Consider the following 19533-nt stretch of genomic DNA (forward strand, 5'->3'; position numbering starts at 1 on the left):
TACTTTTGAAACAATGGCTTTCAGAATGAATGTTGAAGAATTCTCCCTGCATGGAGCTGGAAAGTCCTTTCCTCCCTCTGGTTATTAGCTTCTCCCTCTTTCAGCCCACTTGTGTGTGAGTTTTTAAAAGTTCTGTCCTGCTCTTGGTCCTACCCTCAGAAGATCCTGCCTCTGTGTCTATGCCTAGTTTATTAATTTAAGCCCTGAGAAGGCACTCAAGTGTTTCTTGAGTGAGTGGGTGTTTCCTGGAGCCTGGCTTGACCAAAGGAGTATTTTTATTACTTTTGGTTAGGAGCTCTCCTTTTGAGCCCACTAATTCTAAAGCAATAGTTAATGATAAATAGGGTGTTGTAAAAAAAGAGTGAGTGATAAAATATCATGAGCTGTATTTTATGATTTGTTCTTTTTTACTTGACTTTCTCTGTCTTTTTAATTTCTACCTGGTTAATGAGAAAAGGGGCTTATTTCGAGCAATATTGATTGGATTTTTTAAAAATCGCTGTTGATTGGAAGAGGAACAACTCCTTACCTGACATGTAGGGAATTCGAAACTGGTGTAAATTTTGCTTTTTCTTAGATAATTTCTCGTCTTTGTTTAAATTCAATGCTGTCTTTTATTGCCTCTTGTATGTGACACGTTGGACTCAGGACCCAGAAATCTCAAGAAATTATGCTTGAAATTTCTGGTTCAGTTAAACAAAAGACCTTATTAATACAAGCTAGCCATAGTCTCAGATGGAAAAAATAATAAATTCACTTCCCTCATTTGACTTTGTAAACTGACATAAGCAACTGTAAAATGAAAAGTTTTAAAAAAATTTTTCTTCTTTAAAAAGTGCGAGGATTTCTCAATTTAAAAAAGAGACTTTTTTATAACCAATGTTAGGGGAGCACTCACCAGACCCTCACGATTTTCTCTTTTATAGGGTCCAGCATCTCTTTTGTAGTGAGATTAGTGACCACATGATTGAGCCTCACAATCACAATGTCCCCCTGTTGCTTTCTATTCAATGTCAATCAAGACGCAGGGGCTTGTGATAGAGGTCAGGCCGAGAGCACCAGGTCTAGGGTGGAATCATTTTCCAAACCAGCCAGGAAAAAATTGCAGCCGACCGAACTTTAAGCGCTAGCCTGAGTTATTCCAGGTCTTTTAAACAGCAGAAATGACAGACAGTAACCAGTTAGAAAAAACAATGCTTTGGTTTTGAATGCCTATGCTCCTTCTTTTAAATGTCTTCTTGTATGTGTACCTGATTTTCGTTCTTTTTGTTTGTTTGCTTTTTAGCGTGGTTTTATTGACAGTCACTTAATACGCTAAAGAGTGCTGAGGTGAGCCAGCACCCTAGGTAACGCAGCAAAGAGTAGATGTGGTCTTGAGGAATTGAGCCTGCTGAAACCTTGGACTGAAGTCTCAGAGATTGGGCCATCTGAGTTTGTATAAATAGACTTTTCAACCCTGATTCCGGTGGGTTATTGGTAGGAGAAACTTGATTGTGGAATGTCAGCTGCTTAAGCTCGCTCCTGGACGAGATGGAAGGAGAACTGGAACGTCTGAACTCTTCCTCTGAAAAACGCTATTTCCCCGAATCCCTCGATTCCAGCGATGGGGATGAGGAGGGGAGTTTGGCTTGTGAGGATTTGGAACTAAACCCTTTCGATGGATTGCCGTATTCATCGCGTTATTATAAACTTCTGAAAGAAAGAGAAGATCTTCCAATATGGAAAGAAAAATACTCCTTTATGGAGAATTTGCTTCAAAATCAAATTGTGATCATTTCAGGGGATGCTAAATGTGGCAAGAGCTCTCAGGTGAGTAGTCACTACAAAAAACCATTTGCTTTATATGTTGTACTTTTTTGTTACTTAAATAATTACAGTGTTACAGCAGTATTCTGTCTTAATAATGATTGTACTTTTTTATTACTTAAATAATTAACAGTGTCACAGCACAGTGTTCTGTTTTAATAGTAATATTATTTAAAACAAAAAAAAACAAAACAAAGCAAAAAAGGCACAATTCAGGCACAACAAGTTACTTATCTAATTTTATTTATTAAATCCAGCTGAATAACAGTTAATACTTCTGTCGCTATTGATTGTGTTGAGTGTACCACTGAATTTTTTCTAGGATAGTAGAAAAAGTCCATTCAAATTATCTCATTGCATGTATTATAAAGGATGTGATAGATGTTATTTGCCTGCCATAGATCTGGGGATTAATTGCCATATTTAAATGCTCAACAGTCTCATCATCAAGATGTGTGGACATGCTTGTTGGGGTGGTTAAGCTATAGAAAATAAAAAGCACAAGGAAATTCTCATCTTCCTGACTATAAGAAATAACCGAGGGGCCAAATATAATCCAGGCCCAGGGTCACACACTTTGGGATCTAATATGGAGGAAAGAATTAGGGTAGATAGTTAATGAATACTTATTGTCCAGTTTGTTGTTGTTATATTTGAACTTCAAGTTTTGATTTTAGTGAGATCTATATTTTACTCTTAAATTATAAAGCAAGCAATAAGCATTTTTATTATAAAATTCACTTCTAGATTCTTATGATGTAAGAATTAGAATAGACCACAAAGATGACCTGTTAGAAACCCTTCATTTTTCAGATAAGGAAACTGTGGCCCAGAGGGATTTCATAGTTTGTCTGATGAATGTCATGTAACTTTCCGAGCTGGAATTATAAGAACACTTTCCACTATACATTGCTGCTCCCAAGTTGTTTCTTACCTCTGGGGCTTATTTGTTCCGAACATAACTTGAAGAGAGGAGGGATGGGTGGTAAGCGTCTTTTTTTCTTTAATTTATAGCTGCCGATATCAAGGGTTTATTATGATTTGTTACTTGTCGTGAAGAGTTATTGTTACAATGAATGATTTGTCACAAGAAGCTAATGATGAAAACTGAATGAGTGTACTTTTCCTGGTTTCTGTGGACAAATGGCAAGTTAAATAAATTAAAGTTTTTATTTTACTGTAATTTCAGACTTACAGACAAGTTGCAAAAATAGTACAAAGGTTTTCCGTATATTGTTCACCCAGATTCCCCTAGTTAAAAAGGTTAACATTTTACCACATTTGTTTTGTCCTTCTCTCTTTCTCTACACAGACACAGACACACACACACACACACACACGCATTTTTGTTCTGAATGTTTTAGGAGTAACTTGATGATAGGATGCCCTTTGCCTCCAAATACTTGAGCGAGTATTTACTGAAACCAGGGCATAGCCACAATATACTTATCAAAATCAGGACTGTAATATTGACATTTCAATTATTTAACTTATGGACATTCAGATTTCATCAATTTTTCCACTAATGGCCTTTATAATAAGAAATATATTTTTAGTCCAGAATCCAATCCAAAATTATAGTGCATCTAGTTGTCATCTCTCTTTAATCGCATCTAATCTGAAACAGCTCCTCAGTCTTTCCTTGTCTTTCATTCCTTGACATTTTTGAAGAGTACAAGTTAGGTATTTTGTGCAACATCCCTCAGTTTGAGTTTGTCTGACGTGTCCTTAGGATTAGAGTCCAGTTATGCATTTGTGGCAGGAAGACCACAGACGCTGTGGTGTCCTCCTCAGTGCATCATATCAGGAGGCAGAAGAGTTTTTTCCCATGACTGGTGATGTTAAGTTTGATAACTTGTCAAGGTGGTGACTTTCTTGTTCTTATTGTAAAATTACTGTTTTCCCCCTGTCATTTAATAGTTATGGGGAGATACTTTGAGACTGTGTCAAGTACACTTCTCACATGCATTCACCTGCTGGATTTAACATCCTTTGGTGATTCTAACCTTTGGGACATTATTACCCTGGTGGTAACCAAATGGTGATTTTTCTAATTCTGGCATTCCTTCTACATTTAATCTTTGGAATTCTTCTGTAAACTTGAGCTTTCTCTTATTTATTCATTTATTTATGTCAGTGTAGACTCATAAATTCTTATTTTATTCTGTGGCTTATAATTTATTACTGAGCCCATTTACTTTGTTGCTCAAATTGTCCCTGATGCAGCCAGTGGGAACTCCTTCAAGATGACTTCTGTGTCCTTTTGACATGTCCCCATAATCCTTTGAACACTTCTTTGCTTTCTAGCCCGGAAAAATGATACAGGCTCATCTAACATGTTACTTGTTCCAGCCTTAGAAACAGCCATTTTTCTCAAGGAGCCCCGATTCTTTTTAGTGGAGATTTATATGTAGAAACCAAGATCTGGGCACTCAGTGCCCATTGCCATTGGCTTCTCGTTACTTGTAGCCCCTCTCTTTGGACAGATCAAGGAAGTAAATGTGTGTGGGTGTGTACACACAGATCTGTCTGTCTATCTCTGTAACTCTCCGTTTCTCTTTATGTCTCTAGCTCTTTCTATTTTTCTTTCTCTATTTCTCTGTTTCTTTCTATTTCTCTGTGTATATTTATTTCTCTCTATACACTTCTGTTTTATCTGTTTCTATCTTTCTGTGTCTTAAAAAACATGAGTTCATACTGACGCCTCTGATTCCAGTTCAGCACTGCCTTCTCCATTTCCACATTTGTAATTCCCTTCTCTAACTGTGAGAAACCTAGCTCTCATTATTCACAATATCTTTACTTGTTTAATCTTAGAATACTCCTAACGTAGTTTCAGAATTGCTAATCCGCACTATTGTAAGCAAAAAACAAAAAACTTTAAAATTATACTCCTTGAGTTTTGTTTTAGAAGTTTTGGTCTTTAAGGGCAAGAATTATTATCCTATATTAGGGAACATGTTATATTAATACCTAGCAATGATTTCTCCTGTCATCTTTAACTTCTGGATCATTTAAATAAGTCATGTTTGTTTTCTGTTAAGTGAGAAGGCAGTGTGTATCTTCAGGGTGGGAGAAATCAAAATATTACTCAAGTGATAAGAAAATCAGCCTATTCTAAAACTAATTTAAATAGTGGGAGCATTGATTGTTTTCTTAACTCTGGAAACAATTTGGTTATTTTTTAAAGAGCTTCCAAGACTGTTTTCTTGTTCCTCAGCGTTTTAAAGCTTTCACAGAAAAGCTTGTCTTTAGACCCGGCCTTCCAAAGAGGACAACAGGGATCTTGCTGGATCCTAAAAATGTCATCTTTCTTTGGTAGAGATGGGATGAAGGCTATTGTGTGACTGTCCTAGGGAAAAGAGGGCAACTTTTCATATGTTTATAGAGCCTTTTCCTATTACCTTTTTTGGGGCAGGTTTATGAAAAAGCCTGAAAGGGAATGAAATATTTTTATAACTATCTATTTTACTTGCTTCTCTTTCTCTACCTTTTGTCCTGAAATTTTCTGTGAAATGGGTGGGTGAGTGAGGTGAATAAGCCTGACGTAACTGAGATTTAACCTAAATTAAGAAGCTGTATGGTAAAAAGCATCTTCGCCTTATCAGTTGAGTCAACTTGTCCACCATTTTCTGCTGGTAGATTCTACCCGTAGTCACTCAATGCCAAGATATGTATGAACTGTGATACCCAGGGATTGTGTGACATTTAATTCAGGAGGGCACCCACTCCTCAGTAACGTATTCTGACGTGTTGGTTCACGTTGGGTAGCCTTAGGAGCGTGCTCAGGCGTGGGTGCTCTGCAGGAATGTTGTTGTAGGGATTCATGCCTTTGGGTCAGTTGGTGGTCCTTAAGGTTCCCTCCAACTTTTGGTTTCCATGATTCTGGTACTGAAATGAAAGTGAGTGATTGGGACCTTGGCACTCGCTGCAGCCTTGGTGATCCAGAAGAGGATCCAGCGTCATGGGCAGACTAAGTGATATAATGAGGGCTGGGGGCCTTTGGGGCTAGGATGTGTTTAGTAGTAGCATTGTGTGTCGCAGATGACTTTTTGTCTCGCTTCATTTGTTCCTATATCCATTAGATGAGGTACAACAGTCTCTAGCAGTGGATGAAAGGACAAGAAGTCCTACATTAGGGTAACTCTCGTGGATGTCCTCCAGCCACAGTGACAGCGATGAGACCAGACATAGATGCTTGATGCTGCTGCTGCTCTCCCTGTCTGATCTGGATCAGGCTCACTCTGAGGACCCTGGGCCCCAGCTCTCCCAGAATCCAGCAGCCCACCCTCCATGCCTGTTGCCTGTAGTCAGGAGTGGAGCATCTTTGCTTTGCTTTCTCAATTTGTACCACTGTAGAACTCCAGTTACTGACTGTACTTGATAAAGCCTTGATGTAGATTAGATTTTTGTTACTCAGAGGACTCCTCTTACCTACTCATAGCAGCAGGTTGGCCAGAGTCCCCATGGTTTCCTTTCAGGTAGCAGATAAGAGCCGAGGACACACATTCTCGCTGTCCACTCTACACTGATTGCCTGTCTTGCCTGCGCTGAGGCAGGTCCAGGCGGGCACTGGAACAGACGCAGGGCAAGCCTCACTGTCAGGCTTTCACACATTGGGCACACCATACAGTCCAGAAAATGGCATTTAAAGGATGGATTGAGAGAATGTGAAAAAATCATTAGACGAGTTCAGAATAAAAATATTTGGAGTGGTTATTTCTAGTAGGGAGAGGTTCTAGACCAAATATATGAATTTGGGTGTTGTCTATTGCCAAAACTCCCGGGCAAATTTGTAAACACGTTTATTTTTTCATGTGTTAAAAGAACAGTTTCCTATTTTGTTCACCAAATCCAGGACTTTTGCTCAGTACTAAAGTGCTATTTAAGGCACAGCCAAAGTGGCCTAGAATTCAGTATTTCTCTCTGAAAAAAGGTCAAGCCAAATGGTTGACAGAAAGATGCGGGGATTTCAGCTTTCCCAATTCTCATAGTGCCAACTTAGAATGTTTCTAAGTTCTGGGTGGGGGGAAGATCTTCCAAAGAGAAACTGTAGAGGTAGAAATGAAATCTCTAACAGGCACGTAATTCATTGGCGAGAGGGGTAAGGTACTGTTGGGACAAAGAGAAAGCCACTCCCAGGGGAGAATCAGAATCAGGGCATGGACTGGTACCGTATTTATTCTAAGCGCAGAGAATGCAGGAGTTGCCTCTGAAGCTGTAATCTTAGTGTCCCTAGAAATTATGAAATGTTCACATTTCCAGCATTGGCTGAATCATAATTTTTTTCAGGTAATACTTTGAGTTTGCTAAGGCGTCAAACTCCACAGGGGGCCATAGCTTGCTTAGAGTGATTCAGAAGGTATGCAAAAGCAAGGAAATTGTAAAAATAGGACAGATGATTTCATGTGTCTCTCTTTCTGTTCAGAGACACCTTTTCTGTTGGTATTTGCATCACTTACTTACTGTATCACCCCTGTGGAACTGTTACTGAAAGGGGCGCTACTTCGTAGCCAGAGCCACACTCAAGCGGCTCTCTGCAGTTAGTTGCCAGTTGTGCACACTTCTTACCTTGGATGTGTCAGCAGACATCCCTGCATAAGCACAATATGCATCTGTTCAGTCTTTCACTGGTTATTTTACCTGACATTGAGTAGGGCTGTTGCCATTTCTGAGTTAATTTCTTTGCCTCATTGGTGAAATAATTTGCTCTGTTGTGGAGTAGGGCAAAAAAGGAAAATTAAGACTGTTGAATTGGTATATTCATTGCATTGCCAGGCCTCTATGAGGTTCATACCGTTATAAACATACTGTAATAGTCTAATCCTAGAGAATTTGCTTATGTGAGTAGACAGAAATAAATGAAATGAAGTCAAAAAACAAAATCAGAAGCTGGGGAACATGGCCCGTAATCATTAGAATCTGTGGAATTCCAAAGTTTGAAAGCAGCTGTGCTGGATCTTAATAACCAGGCTGAGCATATCTAAGTATTTTAATAAAACTGGATGGTGTAATTTCAGCAACAGTTCCAGCTATGTAAAACAGGGAGCATTGTCGTCATAGTACTGTCCCCTCACAGTGCCGTTAGGCTAGAATAAGTCACTTAAAATGCTGACTGCTGAGAATCTCAGTGGCTTCAATTACCACCTTTGTATAAAGATGCTTGGAGGCAAGTGTGGCATGGTGGGAACGACACTAGGCGAGGAATTGGAAGATTTGGGTCAGTCCTGGCTGTGCTGTTTACTGGCAGCCTGGTTTCTAAGCCAGTTCCTCCTGTGTAAAGTGAGGGTGTGGCCTACGTGCCTTCCAGAGATTCCTGGCAGCTCTGAAATTCTGTGACTTCTATCCCCACCTCCAGCTCTGGCCCCTCCCTTGGGCTCCTGGCCTGCTTTTCAGTTGCTCTCAGGATAGCTACACCTGGATGTCCCCCCATCAAGATGAGCTTAACACTGACCACCTTCCTAACCCTCCCAAAGGTCGTTTACCTCCCCTCCCAGCTCCTCACTCCCACCAGAAGAACTTTATGCCACTGTTTAGCTTCGTTCATTTCAGTTTATTTTACTTTCCATTTCCTGTTGTCGCTAATGATGCCATTATTCTAGTATTTTAAGTTAGAAATCTTGGAGTGTTTGTTTTCTTCTTATGCATAATTAGTCTGCTAGTGGGTGCTGCTCATTCTTCCTTTCCAGTGAACACCCCTTGGTTTCGTTACTTCTCTCCCATGCTCAGTCCTGAGCCCATGCCTTTCTCTCCCTTCTTTTCAGGTATTATGATGTCCTTATTTATCCATCCAAATATTTATTATCCCTATTATGTGTCAGGTCCTCTGTTAAGTGTTAGGGACAAATATGAACGACACATGTGCAGCGTAAGGATCTGTTCCAGTCTAGTGGGGAGACAAAGATTCAAACGAGCAGTTTAATACAGTTTTTCGCGTGAATGATGTTTGAGGCCTCGGCTAGGCCCCCTAGCTAGTGGACCCTGACATGAAGGCAATCAGTTTAAAAAGTGAGGATTTGGCAAGAATAAAATATTACTTGCTAGGGAATGAGGAAGATGGAAAATTCTTTGTGAATTCCCAGTTAGGTGATCTGGTGATTGTGAAGCAATTCAAGGTAGAGTATATAGGATCATAGAATTAAAAAATGTTTCTGGAAAGTATAAGAGATTAAGTTGTTTGTTCGACAACTGTTTATTGAGTACTGGGACTGCTTGGTGACCAGGGCAGAGCTCCTAGTCCAGTGGGGCGGGCAGACACCAAAAACAGCCCAGCCTCTGCGGGAACGTGATGCGCACCTGGTTGTCGGGAGGCACACGGGAATCCCCTGTCGCAGGGGTCGCAGCAAGGCTCATGGAGAATATGCACAAGCTCAGACTGGAAGGGCAGCTCTCATCTGTTCAGCCTGTTTTAGAGGGAAAGAGACTGAAGCTTAGAGAAGTTGTGACTCACAGGTAACAAACTGGCCACGAGCCGGGCTGACTGGGCTCCTGGCTCCACTTCCCTGGGTGCCCTCTTCTTTCCTGTGTCGTGCCTCCATTCCAGGTTTCCTGAGCTCAGTAGCTTAAATGTCCATCTTTTATAGAAAGAGGTGGGCATTGAGTACATAATTACTGATTAGTTTGCAGCCCGTTGACAAGGCTGACACCTGTCTTACAATGGAGGGAGTGCATCTGCACTTTTAATCAGTGGGAATTTGCAGTCTATGGCAGTTGTTCATTTTGGAGTTACTTATGATTTCTGGTAAGTTATGTTTACTTTTCAAATTATGAGGATTAAAATCTAAGAATTCCATGATGGGTCTAGTAAGTAGCAAATCTCAAGATAATTAAAAATGTTAAAACTTTTAAGTAGCATAGATCTATTAAAAAGCACTCTTAGAATGATTTATTTTAAAAATACATGTAAGACAGCATACTTTATTGACAGTGCCTTAAGATTGTAGTGTACAGATGAATTCAGTACTTTCTACTATAATAATTCTTGCGCAATTGACCTTGATAAAACCAATTAATCCGTAATACATTTTCAATAAAAGAATTTTAAAAATAAATGTCTCAAGAGCAGCCTTGGAATTCTCTTTCCAAATATGGATGGATTGGTTGATTATCTCACTGGACTTATGTTTCATTGTATTTAGATGATAAATGCCAGTGTATTTTAGCTTTTATTACCGGGGAAATGCTAAGTAGGCTTATTTGATTATTTTGTTATGATCATTTAGATTTAAATGTAAATGCTTTAATTTTGAGTCACTACTTTTCGTCTAAATGCTATTTAATATTTACATTGCCTAAAACACAGCAGTTTATATCCCCAACGATATTTTTGATGGAGCTTTCTTGTGACCAGAAAGAAAATTATAATCTATAAATACATTAGTCTTTTTAGAAACACAACTGAGGTTGAAAATATTTTTTAAATTTTGCCTTTTGTTTTTATCTGCCTTTTTTTTTCCACTGGGAGTCAAACTTTCAGTCTCTGCTAACCCCTGTTAATGCTTTATTTACTAGTAAGAACTCTATGCAGAAACACAGATTGTTCAGTTTCACTAACTAAGATGTAATGCAGCCCACTGGTGAAAGAAAAAAATCATTTCTAAGTTGAACCCTTGGTTTTTTGTTTCATAGCAGCAGCTGATCCTGTCTCATTTTTCCCTGGTAAAGGTTCCTCAGTGGTGTGCTGAATATTGCCTTTCCATCCACTACCAGCACGGGGGCGTGGTATGCACACAGGTCCACAAGCAGACTGCAGTTCAGCTCGCCCTACGCGTAGCAGACGAAATGGATGTTAACATTGGTCATGAAGTTGGCTATGTGATCCCTTTTGAGAACTGCTGTAGCAGCGAAACAATCCTGAGGTTGGTTTGGGGGTTTCACCTGCTCTGACTGACTCTTGGCTCGTGTTCTACAATCCTAGAAGAGTGTATTCTTGCACTCAGTGTTGTAAGCATCTGTGTGTGTAATAATGAGGTCTCTCTCTCACCAGCCTGACATGCACCATCTGTTTTTCCACAGTGGCACCATCAGGGACTCCTTGTCTAAACTTCTTCCATGACTCCCCATAATCCTCAGGAAAAAGCTACGACATGTTAGATTGGCTCCAAAGACCTTCAGGCTTGTGCTTCTCAAGCTCCACCTCATGAGGGGTCCATATGAATTGTCTGTATGCCAGCCACATTGACACACGTGGTTCTCAGTATGCCCATGCACCCTCTGCTTGGAATGCCCATGCCTCTTCTGGGCTTGGCTAATTCCTCCTAGTCATGCAAGACTCCATGCAAGGGTCACCTTCTCCAGGAAGGCTTCCCTGACCCTCCTGTACTGTAAATTAGAAGACGCTCTGCTGGGCTTCTTTATAACTGGGTATCAGTCATCATCATAGCGATTCAGACCAATGTTTTTCAAACTGCTTTTCAGGGTTCCAAGTAGCCTTCTTGGTAGCTACCACAGGTTGTGGGAAAGAGACATCCTTCTTTTATCTCTTTTTTGTTTTAGCTTCATTGTGAGGTTTCCTTTGCACAAAGGGTCCCAAGAGCATAACACACAGAAGAAAAGAGAAAAGAAAAAGAAAGAAGGAAAATTGGAAAAAATTACTGCCAGTGCCTCTTAAGGAGTTTTACATCATAGCCCACGTAGAAAGTGAGAGCGTCTGTGTAGCGCACCTCAAGGAATGCACAAAGCTGCCGGCAGCCAAAGATGACCATCCCAAGGGCTTCAGCTGCCCCAGGCACTGCCTGACCGCTCCAGGGGCTGAGGAGACACGTATTTGAGCAGCACTGATCTGCACATCTACAACCCATTTGTCTGGCACACCAGCGTGCCCTGGCACACCATGGGGAAGCTGGGCTCTGGTGTGACAGGGATGGGGTGGTACAGTGTAGTGTAGTACAGGACAGTCTAATACAGCACGCTATAGCAGGGGTGCTCACCTCCCCAGTATCTGACATGCTTGACCTGTGGAGCGTGCTCAACAGATTTGATAATGGAAGGAAGGAGTGTTGCCTCATCCCTGCCAGCTGCTATAGACTCTGGTGCAGTGCTTTTTCCTATTGGGAAAACCTGTATAACTCATTTGGTTTGTACTAAGCTGCTTTCCTTCAAATGTTTATCTTCAAAAATAGAAGACATTGGTCTTCAGGCTAGTATCAAACCCTGGGGAATCTTTTGACCAATGGCACTACGATATGAACTTCTTAAAGATATCTTAGCTTTTGCTATTATTGCAGCCATGTCCCTGAGTCGTCACATTAGTATATGTTTATAAATTATTTATTATGCAAATGGTGCATGAGTGAATCAAATGAAATGTAAAAACCTCCTTGCTTCTTAGGAACTCACAAATTAGCTGAAGAGTTGGACGGGACACACATCCCTGAAAGGGTGAAGGATCCCTAAGCTTGGCAGATTCGTTCTTTTTTTTTAAGATTGGCCCTGAGCTAACATCTAGTGCCAGTCTTTTTTTTCTTCTTCTCCCCAAAGCCCCCCAGTACATAGTTGTCTATTCTAGCTGTAGGTCCTTCTAGTTGTGCTATGTGGGATGCTGCCTCAGCGTGGCCTGATGAGCGGTGCTAGGTCCACACCCAGGATCTGAACCAGCAAAACTCTGGGCCGCCAAACCGGAGCGCACGAACTTAACCACTCGGCCATGGGGCCGGCCCGGCGGATTCATTCTTTATCCTTTACATTTTGAAGTGGCCTCTCAAATGGTCATGGCTTTAATTAAAGGACAGCTCTGACTAGGTTCTAAAGTTAGTGCATGTATTTTTATATCTTTAATGCCATCTAGACTTTGGAAACCTTTTGGAAAGGACTGGATGTAGTCACTTTTAAGGTGAAATATTAGAATGTTTTTATCTTAATTAATATAGATCAAGTGTATATATTTATATATATAATTTTTTTTGAGAAAGCCACAGAGATCAATAATTGTGGAGCTTACTTAATACTGTTGTCAGAGTGGGTCAGAGACCCATCTCGCCTGGCGCACATCTCTCATGTGCTGGGACTTGGCTTTCAAGTGATTGCTTTGTGGTGAAAACCCCGCAAGCATCCAATCCTGACAGCCAAAGCAAGAACTGCAGTTTATGCTGAAATTATTTAGTTCTTATCCGTGTGGCATTCCTTTCTTACTATGGAAAATAGCTTTTGGATGTGGTGGGGCTCAACTGCAAGGACACCTTTGACTCGGAGGGGCGTTCACAGCCGGCTTTGGCCAGGGCGGGTTCTGTTTCCTTCTGCCTGGGCTGGGCTGCCTGGCCCTCTCAGGTCTTTGTACCTTCACTTTACAGTTCCCTTGTTGCTAGGACACTGTACTTCTCTTCCACCCTGACATCCTCCAACCAGTGCAGTCAGCAGATACTCTGATTTGTTGCTAACAGGGTTTGAGTAACGGCAAAGAGGCCAAAACGACTGTAAAACACCGTATGACAAAGAAAATAATTCCTTATTTTCTTCCTGATGTTCTGTGCTCTGAAGAAAAGACAACATGGCTATAAAATGAGTGTCTCCACCACTTACTCGCTTGTAGCCTTGCACCAGTCACCTAACCTCTCTGTGCTTATGCTTCCTCGTCTGTAAAACGGAGTGATTAACATACCTGCTCACGGCTTGTCGTGAGGTCTGACTGAGCTGATGTGTGACTGCCGCGTGTAAGCACTCAGTACATGTTAGCCGTGTTTATAATTATAAAGGCAAATTAGAACCAAATTCCTCTTCCTGGAGATGTATGCCGGCCGTGATATTTAATAAACTCAGACTGAGTAGCTTTTAAATGAGAGGATTTGAGGTTGACTATTGATTATGGGAGGCAGTGTTCTGTATTTGGTATTGACTTTTTCGTTTTCTTTGGAACCCCTTCAAACCTAATCCATTAGGCATGTGATGAGCACTTCTTTTGCCTACTACCATTTTTTTGGGTGCTACATATAACAACTTAGTTCTTCTTTAAGCTTTTTTCTGGCCTTTTTAAAACAGTGGATACCTGGATATTATAAACTAAAATAGTCTCCTGAACTAGCTATCAAGATATCTTGTAGAAGTGACACATAGATTTCAAATACTGACCCTCTAGAACACTGATTTTAAAAGAATGACTCAGATTCTATGTATATAATTTTAAGCTCAGATTCAATATATATAATTTTAAAGAATATTAATAAAACTTTTCTATATTTTATGATATTCTTAGCTTTCAGAAATTTAGTTTTAAGAATTTAAAATATAAATTGCATTTCCTGAAACCTTGGCCATGTATTTTTACATAGTTATCAGTAATAGCACTTTTTTAAAGCACTGTACACACAATCTTATTAACATAAAGGTAAGAAATAAATTTCTCTGTTATGTAAAAAATTGAAGGTTTGTGTAGTAAATTTTAGCATGGAACCTTAGTATTCCCTTAGTATTACATAAGCATCTGGAAGGCCAGGCCTTCTTGCTGAGTCTAGTAGAGTTATAAGGAAGTCACCATCTTCCTTTTTAATTAAGCCCAGGTATATTTACATAACACACATGCCTCCTCTGCTTTGTGGGGAGCATTTCTTCCTATAAGATCAGTGCTTCGATGAGTTTTGCTGAGAAGAGAACAGAGATTTAATTTCTGACATTAAGGAAATAGCATAGATTAACTTGTTTTTAGACAAGAGGCAGTAGTAACTTACATCACTATATCATACTAATTAACCTCAGCAAAAGGCGACCAGAAAGCTAGACTTCAGATGCATCTCTGTTTGTTTGTGTCTTGGCCCAAAGTGAAATATGGTAGTATTCTGTATATTTTCTGTTTTAAGTTTAAGGAAAGGAATAATCAGCAGTTCATCATTGTTCATTTGGTAAGACACAGGGTGAGAACAAGGATGAAAAGAAAGGCAGAGAGCAAACGTTCTGTTCTCAGGAAGCTGCAGAGGGGGAGAACATGGACTTTATCACCAAAACCATGGAAGCCAAGGAAGCAATCTTTCTAATTTGACCTGAGATGTAATAGATACGCAGGTGTGAATCTGGACTCTCTCCCTGGCTTCATGACCCTGGGCAGGGTACTTAACCTTTCAGAACCTCAGTTTTCTCATTTATGAATATAAGATGGTAATGTCTGCCTTGAAGATTTATTCTGAAATGAGAAATGTGTGCACCAACACAATGCCTGGCACACACTAGGAACTTAGTATATGTTTGGTCCATTTTTTTCTTTCTTGAAAGGGGTTGAGGACTGTATCAGGGTCCCCAAGACCAGCCCGAGTTGGGTGATTTGCTAGGAGAACTCATAGGATTCAGCATTCACAGCTCAGATTTACTGCCATGAAAGAGTACAGAACAAAATCAGAGGGAGAGGTGCATGGGCTGAAGTCCAGAGGAGACCACGTGCAAGCATCCAGTATATATATAGTTATATACAGCGTCCAGCACCCTATCCCGGTGCAGTTACATAGGACATGCTTAGTTCCGCCAGCAGTAAGTTGTGACAACATGTGTGAAATCTTGTCCACCAGGGAAACTCATTAGAGACTCCCTACCCAGGATATTTTTGGGGGGCTGGTCATCTAGGCACCCTCTGCCTTCTGTGTTCCAAAATCCCAGACTTCCAGAAGGAAAGCAGTTTAAACCGTGTTGTTTGTGCAGACAGTAAACACTGGGAGCAGCCTTTATCAGTTCTGGGGATGGTGAGACCCCTCCCAAATCCTAGAGGTTCCCAAATGCCAGCCAAGGGCCAGTCTTGCAGCAGGCCTGCCTAAGAAGAGCAGCTTCAGACCTGCCGTGTACAAGGACAAATGAAATAAACACCTTAAATGGGTAGCAAACTTATAGGCTTGGCTTCCTCAAGGAATAATATAGGTAAATATGTAAATAGTGTCAGAAGGATGTTTGCATGGTGCTGGATGACTAATAGGTATACATTTTTATTATTCTTTTTAAAAATAAAATCCCAAGAACTACTGGAAAATTCCATTAAAATCACTCATGACCCCTTCCTCCTCCAGGAATGTTGGCCAATTTGCATTCTGCCCTCAAATAGGTGGTCACTTTCTAGATGCTTTTGTTTGCTTATTATTTGGGCAGCATCTCAAACTTGTTGACGCTAACCTCTTGCTGATATTGTGTCCTACAATATGCCACCAACAGAGAGCTATTGGTGGACTAGCTGGGCCGTGAGTCTGAGCCAGCATTCTTGTATCCTTTTTTTTGAAAAGTGCATACTTTGACTCAAAATTCTTCTGTTGATGAAAGAGAACTTTTCCCTGACAAGGGTATTTTGCCATATTACTTCTTTGTTTAAAAAACTCAGAGCAAATATTAGATGTAGCTCTTGTTAATATCTGTAATAAACATTTAGGGTGGAGGTCTGTAACCTCCGGTTCAGCAATGGTCTTTAGGGGGTCTGAACATATGCAAACTGTGTTTAAAATTTGTTTATGTGTATTTTCTTCTTTTGAAGGTCTCTCTAGATTTTATCAACTTAAAGGAATCTTGGCCCCAGTAAAGATTTAGAATTCTTGATTTAGAGAAAAGAATGTAGGAAAGGCATTTTTGTTAGGACATTTTTTGGTATTATTTTTCATAAGAGCATTCTAACTTTAATGTTTTTTCTTTGTAGGTATTGTACTGATGATATGTTGCAGAGAGAAATGATGTCCAATCCTTTTTTGGGTAGCTATGGGGTCATCATCTTAGATGATATACATGAAAGAAGCATTGCAACTGATGTGTTACTTGGACTTCTTAAAGATGTTTTACTAGCAAGACCAGAACTGAAGCTCATTGTTAACTCCTCACCTCACCTGATCAGCAAACTCAGTTCTTATTATGGAAATGTGCCTCTCATAGAAGTGAAAAATAAGCACCCTGTGGAGGTTGTGTACCTTAGTGGGGCTCAAAAGGAGTCTTTTGAGTCTATCTTACGCCTTATCTTTGAAATTCACCACTCTGGTGAGAAGGGTGACATTGTAGTCTTTCTGGCCTGTGAACAAGTAAGTAAGTAATATTCTAACCTAACAGAGTAATAAGGTTACTTATTGGGAACCTTTTAACCTTGTTGAGAAGCTTTTAATAACTAACATACAGGTTTCAGTTTGCTAATTAACTGTTTAAATATTTGGTTCCAACACACCTCATTTTTTTATACTTTAGAAGAAACCTAAATAGGGTAAATAAAACCTGGGATGAAAGGAGAACGAGGAAGTGTTTCTAAAGTCACATGCTGTTCTGCAAACAAAGAATGGGTGCAGCATCTCGAGGGGTTATGGAAATGATCTCCAGAGCTAACGTCCATCCACCAGACCCGTCCATCCACCAGACCCGGGTCGAATCTGGGGCTGCCGCAGTGCAGAGGTGGAGCTGCTCGTGCTTGCTGTGGGTTTTCTCAGTGGAGAAGATGCACACTGACTCATGTCGCACTGTCAGCTCCCTCCTTATGACCAGGAGCATTTGCTGGGGATAAAGAATATAACCTAAGTACTTGGCACAGAGTTGAGAAAGAAAAAAGTTCTCACACGTCTTCCTAAAAGAGTCAGTGGAGTATTGGGCATGAAAATAGAATTTATCGCCCACCCAGAAGGCTGTCCCCCTGTACGGAGGCTCCTGTGGTTGGAAGTGTACCTCTGAGCACCTGTTACTGCTTTGATTGGGTCACGGTGCCGTTTGGGGTTGTGTTTTTTTTGTTACAGCTACGCTGGCCTTCTTTCTCTAATCCTCTGTCGGCTGAATCTAAAAGCCTCCAGAATCTCAAGAATTAGACCTTTCTTCTTAGAGGCTAATTTCCTGGCCTTTTTTCCCTACCCATCATCTCACTCAGTAAAAGCACTAGTGTTTAGAGTGTGACCCAAATATGTGGTGATTCCAGTGATTAAACAGAAACCAAAAGGAAATTGTTTGGTGTTGGCTGAACCGCCAGCTGAACAGACGAGCGTCTCAGCTCTCCCAGAACCTTTTCCCAAGTCTTCATGCGCTCAGAAGTACCGTCCAAAGCATTCTGCTTCAGAGTCAAAGGCTAGAGGATGACTGAGCCTTAGCTTTGCAAACTTTAGAGAATTTTTGCACAACTTAGATTTTATGTTTCCATAAAAAAAGTAATTCAGACTGTTACAGTGATTGATTCTATTACCATTCCCTAATCCTGCATGATTCAAGATACTCAAGAAAGTCCTGAGGGAAATAATAAAACGATTAAGGAGACAGGAGAAGGATTTGTGAAAACAGTAAGAGGTTCTCAGTGTTACTGAGTGAAACCTTAGGACAGAAAGGATAGCAAAATTAGAGTCTAAGACATTTGGAAGTTAGAATCGCTGGGTGAAAAAGAAGACAGACATTTCTAGGGGGAAAGCATATAATTAAGACTGATAGGATAAGTCATCTTTCAAGTCAGAGTAAGGAAAAATTCCAAAGTGGATTTTTGAAAAACAAAGCCCATACAGAATTGAGGGTAGTGGATGGTCTTAGAGTGTTTGATTCTTGTAAGTTTAATATAAACTATAATTAATGGCACAGTGACTTTTGAATTGTCAGACTTTAGAGGATGCATTTTTACCTAGGCTGGTAGTAGAAATTGTAAAAATTCCCAGGGCTTAGAAAGGTATTTAATCCTCCTCAAAGTCGGACAGAAAGACATCAGTCTTGCAAGACATCTGACAGAAACCATCAGTCTTGCAAAGTTTTAAAATCTTGAAAATGATAATGCAGTGAAAGCTACAGGTGGACTTTGCAGTTCTGAGCCTCTTAGAATGAGGAACGCGTCCTTTTGGCAGGTGCTGCTGCTATGACCCGGGTCCAGCCCTGGAATCCCTGAGGGAAATGAGGCTCCTCATTGTCCAGAGGCTCATAGCCAGCTGCCCGGTGGCTCGGACAGCAGCTCCACTGGCTTCAGGATCCCTTCTCTGGGAACCAGTTTCTATCGCCTCACAATTCAGCCCCCATTTCCACAGGTTTCTGGTGTTCATTTCCCCATCTACTGCCACCTTCTCTTTTTTTCTTTTTTCCTGCTTGTGTCAGGATTACCATTAAGATATTCTTCTTTTCTGGGCTCGGAATTTGTCTCTTGGAGAAATTTGTCTTGCTCTGAAATCCACATTAACAGCCATTGATCATTTTTCCCTGTGTTATTTGAAGCTTTCTTGATTTCTATATAGAACTATAAAATCTGCCACAGCAATTAAATATCATATGAAAACAAACCGAAGCAAACAGAAATGTACTAATTGTCATTTTATAGTTTAAGAAATAGATTTTAAATTGCAGGAACATTGTCCAGCATTTTGGTTTGCTGAGTGTTAGGAGCCTCAGGTTTTCTCTGACCTCCCCTGCTGTGAATCAGCTGCATGGGTCACCTGCTGTCCTGTGTCCTGAAATTTAACTGAGACTTTGAGACTTGAGTGTTTACAGTGTGTTGTTCCTTTTCATTTAGCTGTCTTTTAACCTGAAAAAAAAGTGAAATAAATTACATAGGAAACATAAGTTAAGATTTAGGGTGATATCTAGGCAGATTATTGTGCAACTTTAAGCTATCACAAAGAAGTTGTCATTAGGTTGAAGGGTTTCCTGGGAACTGTTCTTTCTAGTTGTGAGCCTTTCATTCTGGGGGCTGGGGCCCTTCCTTCAGTGCGCGTTGCTGTGTTTTCCATAGTTTTGCAGGCAATTATAGGACAGTCCCACGTATGTAAGTGCACTGTGCATTGAATCAGAAGGAAAGGAATAAACAAAAAGTTTGAAGCACCAGATGCAGATTTGAAGCATTTTTTT

At 40.4% G+C, this 19533-nt stretch overlaps 1 protein-coding gene across 7 annotated transcripts in view; it reads left to right on the top strand.

Moving 5' to 3' along the window:
* The window catches only part of DHX32 (DEAH-box helicase 32 (putative)), a 58317-nt gene that overhangs the window by 19209 nt on the left and 19575 nt on the right, over positions 1–19533 (top strand). For 4 of the 7 annotated variants that reach the window (XM_014832042.3, XM_044748828.2, XM_014832043.3 and 1 more), the window contains exons 2-4: positions 1286–1809; positions 10471–10664; positions 16397–16769. In XM_014832042.3, coding sequence (XP_014687528.1) covers positions 1531–1809; positions 10471–10664; positions 16397–16769 — 846 coding nt within the window. In that variant the 5' untranslated portion in view covers positions 1286–1530. The remainder of the gene's footprint in view (positions 1–1285; positions 1810–10470; positions 10665–16396; positions 16770–19533) is intronic. The other 3 variants (XM_070481115.1, XM_070481126.1, XM_070481106.1) reach the window with 2 other exon arrangements.

This window comes from Equus asinus, chromosome 2 (genome assembly GCF_041296235.1).
Source record: "Equus asinus isolate D_3611 breed Donkey chromosome 2, EquAss-T2T_v2, whole genome shotgun sequence".
Lineage (NCBI taxonomy): Eukaryota > Metazoa > Chordata > Mammalia > Perissodactyla > Equidae > Equus > Equus asinus.